This window comes from Salpingoeca rosetta, assembly GCF_000188695.1.
Source record: "Salpingoeca rosetta unplaced genomic scaffold supercont1.32, whole genome shotgun sequence".
Classification (NCBI taxonomy): domain Eukaryota; class Choanoflagellata; order Craspedida; family Salpingoecidae; genus Salpingoeca; species Salpingoeca rosetta.
The window spans coordinates 23,201-28,155 of NW_004754902.1; the positions used below are offsets into that span (position 1 = coordinate 23,201).

The 4,955-nt window shown below is 57.7% G+C and overlaps 2 protein-coding genes across 2 annotated transcripts in view; both read left to right on the forward strand.

The window, feature by feature from the left end:
• Positions 1 to 3,384, forward strand: part of PTSG_09991 (uncharacterized protein) — an 11,121-nt gene extending 7,737 nt beyond the window's left edge. Inside the window, exons 2-4 of the mRNA XM_004988847.1 lie at positions 259 to 1,848; positions 2,033 to 2,732; positions 2,878 to 3,384. Of these exons, the coding sequence (XP_004988904.1) occupies positions 259 to 1,848; positions 2,033 to 2,732; positions 2,878 to 3,183 (2,596 nt within the window). The 3' untranslated portion in view covers positions 3,184 to 3,384. The remainder of the gene's footprint in view (positions 1 to 258; positions 1,849 to 2,032; positions 2,733 to 2,877) is intronic.
• A 351-nt stretch (positions 3,385 to 3,735) lies between these two features.
• PTSG_09992 (uncharacterized protein) overlaps positions 3,736 to 4,955 on the forward strand; it is a 5,189-nt gene continuing 3,969 nt past the window's right edge. The window contains exons 1-4 of the mRNA XM_004988848.1: positions 3,736 to 4,114; positions 4,270 to 4,347; positions 4,465 to 4,593; positions 4,778 to 4,890. Coding sequence (XP_004988905.1) covers positions 3,766 to 4,114; positions 4,270 to 4,347; positions 4,465 to 4,593; positions 4,778 to 4,890 — 669 coding nt within the window. The 5' untranslated portion in view covers positions 3,736 to 3,765. The remainder of the gene's footprint in view (positions 4,115 to 4,269; positions 4,348 to 4,464; positions 4,594 to 4,777; positions 4,891 to 4,955) is intronic.

A 4,955-nucleotide genomic window follows, 5' to 3' on the forward strand; every position in this document is an offset into this window, starting at 1 on the left:
CCCCTTTTTCCCCCACACAAAAGGGAGCACTCTTGTGTTTTTTGTGCGGAGCCACCGGGGTGGGGGGTGCATGCGTGCTTGCGTGTGTGTGTGTGTGTGTGTGTGTGTGTGTGTGTGTGTGTGTGTGTGTGTGCGTGTGTGTGTGTGTGTGTGTGTGTGTGTGTGTGTGCGCGCTGTGGGCTACGTGCTGTCACCCCCCCCCCCCACCACCACCCTTCTCACATCCCCACCCTTTACCTCCCAACCTCCCCACAACAGGTACGCAGTGTACCTGCTGGTGTTCTCCATGGAGGACCTGCTGCACCAAGACGAGAGCAAGCGGACCGAGGCGTGGGAGTTTATGGAGCACTGGCTCTCCTCCCTCCACCTCCATGCAAAAGGCGCGCCCGTCCTCATCGTCGGCACCTTCGCTGATGTGGTCAGTCAGCGGAAGCAACATGAGCAGATCTCGCGTGACATCCACAGCCGCCTGCGCCACAACCCGGCCTTCGCTTCTGTTGTGTACAACAGCAAGCACAAGCTGTGGTTCTGGCCCGTCGACAACACCAAGTCCATCGGCGACCCCATGATCCAGGACCTGCGCCAGACCATCTCCTCCACCGCGCTGGCGCAGGAGTACGTGAGCCAGGAGGTGGCTGTGCCGTACCTCCACCTCTACGACAAGCTCAACGCCATCGCCCGCGACGAGAAGCGACCGCTGCTCACGTTTGATGAGGTGGTGGCGATTGCGCGCACGTGTGGGCTGCGCACACGCCAGGAGACGAGAGCCTGCCTCCAGTTCCTGCACCTGTACTCAATGGTGCTGTACTACGACAGCGTGCCTGGCATGGACGCCTATGTGATCCTGAGCCCGCAGTGGGCGGTGGACACGATGACGCGCGTCATCCGCACGTTTGGCCTGCACGACGACGATGTGCAGGGGCCGGAGGTGCGGGCACTTGGCGCCGACGTGTGGGACGACCTTGTCGACCGCGGCATCCTGCACCGTCGTCTGCTGGAGGTGTTGTGGAGAGACGTGGACAGCAACTTGGTTGACCCGTTCCTGCGCCTCATGATGCAATATGGGCTGTGCATTCAATACTCTCCACCCAAGCTGGTGGATAGCCGCAGAGCGCTCGCCCACGCCAACTCCGGCCACGGTGACAACGATGGTGTGAGCAAGGGCAATGACGCACACCAACGCCAGCAGCACCAGCAGCAGCAATACCTGGTCCCAGCCATCCTGCCGATGACGATCCGCCACAGCAGCAGCACGATGGAATCTGTCACTCTGAGCACGACAGCAGCACAGCAGGTCAATCCATATCTTGGACACGAGGAGAAGACGGCCTACGTCGCCTTCAGCCTGAAGGAGTTCAAGACAGAAGCGAGCGTGAGAGCTGAGCATGCACAGCATGCGTCTTTCCTGCCAGAGGGGCTGTTTACGGTTGTGTTAGCGCATGTGATGGCGCACGCCCAGCACGGCGCATCGCAAAAACCCAAGCTGAGTCGCACCCACGCCATCTGCTTCATGGAGTCGACCAAGCTTGAGTTGCAGCTTGTGCCGGCTGTTGGCGGCATCAAGATGAAGATCACGAGTGCGCAGCCACGCGCCATGCTGCATATGCTGCACAAGATGATTAGCGAGGCCGCCAGAGAGCGCTATCCTGAGCTGAAGAGCAGCCTGCTGGTGCCATTTGACGACAAGACACTGTTGTTCTTTGAGGACGTGCTGCACCACCACAAGAGCAAGCAGGACATGTGGGTGGACGAGCAGCTGCTGTCACCCGATGACCTGGTCGCCAAATATGGCCCTCTTCTGCCCGTTCTCGGCCTCCAGGACAAGTACGACGTCTTCATCAGCTACAGGTGAGTTGTGTGTGTGTGTGTGTGTGTGTGTGTGTGTAAGTGTGCAAGTGTGTGCGTGTGAGCGTGTGCAAGCGTGTGTCTGTGTGCCCATGACTTGTTTACGTGTCCGTCACTTCCACCCACCACTACTGCTGCCCAACACTTCACCTCACACACACCCTTCTCCCTCCCCTACACATCACAGGCAACGCGCCAGCAGTGGGCTGGTGATGGCGCTGCATCCGCGCTTGGAGCAGCGCAACCTGGTTGCGTTCCTGGACGCCAACAACCTGGAGACGGGCCTCAACTTCAAGCTGTCGTTCATGACGGCGATTGGGCTGAGCCTGGTGGCCTGCCCCATTGTTTCTGCTGCCACCATCATGCAGATGAGGCAGCTGCAGCACAGCGACTACTGCGACAACGTGCTGCTGGAGTGGATGACGATGCTGGCACTGCACGAGCACCAGGGGGCGCATTCGGCAGACGAGGAGCAGCAACATGCCAGGATTCGCCTTCGACGTGTCGTGCCCGTGATTGTTGGCAGCGCGTGGCACAATGTGAACGACAGCAGTATGAGCAGGGCCGAAGTGAGCGAATACGACTCGTTTGACCGCCTGAAGCGGCTGGCGATGACGCTGCCAGATGCTGTGAGCAAGGAGACGACATCAGCCCTGGACCAGTATTTCACGCAGGTGCTACACTTGCCACCGCCACAGCGGCACAAGAGCGTGCGTCAAGTGGTACTGTCGCTCTTTGACATTGACGCCGTGGTTGCATTGGACGCCGCTGTGGACCGCACGTCGCAGCTGCGCGACATCGCGGAGAAGGTGCGCCAGGTTGTCTCCTCTGCCAGGAGTGAGGAGCAAACAACGCAAGAAGCAGACACAGCACGTCGTTCCACGCAGGTATGGTATTTTGTGTATGCTTGTGTGTGCTTGTGCGTGTGTGTGTGTGTGTGCATCTGCTGTGCGTGTGTGTGTGTGCACATGACCGCTCCTTCCACTCGTGCTCACAATGTGTTACCCATCCTCTTGTTTACCTGCCCTGCAGTCATCTTCCTCGTCCTCCACCGTCATGACTACTTTCACCCCACCGTCCACCACCCCATCGCCCTCATCCTCATCACCATTCGAGCCAGAGCTCATTCAATGGCTCAACCGCCACTCGCTGCTGTCGCACGTCGAAGCCGCGTTGGTGGAGCACGGCATTGACAGCCTGGAGGTGCTGGTGGCTCTCGTACATGAGGGCGACTTGACAAAGCAGACGCTTCGGTCCTCCGGTGTGTCAATGGGTCCCGCCATGAAGCTGGTGCGAGAGGCCAAGAAGTGCGATGTGGACGCAGCCTCAGCGTATTAGCTCTTGGTCACCTGCCCCGTGGCAGCTCCTTTCTCCTCCGGCTTCTGTTTTCTCCTCCAGTCCTGTCACGGTGGTGCAGTTATTACATTTCGTTCATCACCCACTGTTCTGTTACACGCACGCCAGTTGTGGCTTCCTTGACGCTCGCTTGTGTTCCACTGCTCTGTTGTTGTTGTTGTTTAAGTTGTTGTTGTTGTTGTTTAAGTTGTTGTTGTTGTTGTTGTTTAAGTTGTTGTTGTTGTTGTTGTTTGTTGTTGTTGTTGTTGTTGTTTGTTGTTGTTGTTGCTGTTGTTGTTGTTGTTGCTGTTGTTGTGTCATCAGCAGATGCGTTTGTTCTTGTGCGCACGATGACTGTCGGTCTTCCCTCCGTGACCTAGCGCCGTTTCGTTTCATGATAAACACACACACACACACACACACACACACACACACACACACACACACACACACACACACACACACACACACACACACACACACACACACACACACACACACACACACACTTGGGTTGTGCGGCTTTGCTTCCACACTGAATTCAGTTTTGTGTGTGTTGGGGGCAGCAAGCAAGAAGCAAGCAAGATGCGGCTTGTTGTTCGCTGGTTGTTGTTGTTGTGTGTGCTGGTGGTGGTTGCACCAGCGCAGGTGGCTGTGGTGAGCGCGGCCGGAGACAGTGCGGCGTGTGTGGCGCTTGGCGCCGCTTCATCTTGTGTGGAGCTCAACCGAAACGCGTGCAGTGGCGCCGGTGCTGGGTCTGGTGATTGCGGTAGCTGCTTTGATGGGTACGCGGCGTCGAACCAATCCACGACCTGCTTCCCTGTTTCCTGCGGCACACCGCAACCCACGTCCAACGCCAACCCGGAGTCCACTTCTGAGCTCTTCTTTGGCGACACCGTGACCTTCTCCTGCAACCCTGGCACCCGTGCTTCCGGTGTGTCTGTGTGTGTCTGTGTGTGTCTGTGTGTGTCTGTGTGTGTCTGTGTCTGTGTGTCTGTGTTGTGTGCGTGGGTTTTGATGCTTGCTTACCCACTCACCCACTCACCCACTCACCCGCCACTCATCCGCATCGCTTCATTCTTATCGCAGGTGATGCAGACTCGTACGACGTACAGTGCACAGCTGACGGCACGCTCGAGCCGGTTGTGTCAGGACAGTCCTGTCAAGGTGGGCGCTTTCTTCGACGCATATTGCCCCTTTAATTCACTCTCCATCCCGCCCCCCTCACATCTTACGTTTAAATCCCTTCCTCACCCTCCCATCCATCCACACACGCACACACAGATGTGGACATGTGCGCTGGATCTCCATGCGGGGAGCAGCTGTGTGAGGAGACTGCAAATGGCCTGGACTTCATCTGCCGCTGCAAACCGGGCTTTGCTGGCACCGCAGACCACGAAGGCAACGGCTGCTGTGAGTTTGGCACTGCATGTAGCCGCAGTATCGCTGGTACTTGGGTATGGGTGGTGTTTCAGCCGCTGGTGCTTGGGTGTGGCTGGCTCGTCCCTCTCATCATCACACTCACTTGTGCTTTCGCTTTGCCATTGCCGCGCGTACAACGTATGCACGTGATGTGAATACTCGGTGCTTGGTGTAGTTGTGCCCGAAATGGCCGTGGTGGACGGCACCTTGGAGGTGCTGGCCGAGGACGTGGTCCTCAACCTGCCGGAGCAGCCCGAGTTTACCTCTCTCCGCTCACTCGTGCAGCAGGTAGGTGTGTGTGTGTGTGTGTGTGTGTGTGTGTGTGTGTGTGTGTGTGTGCATGTGTGTGTGAA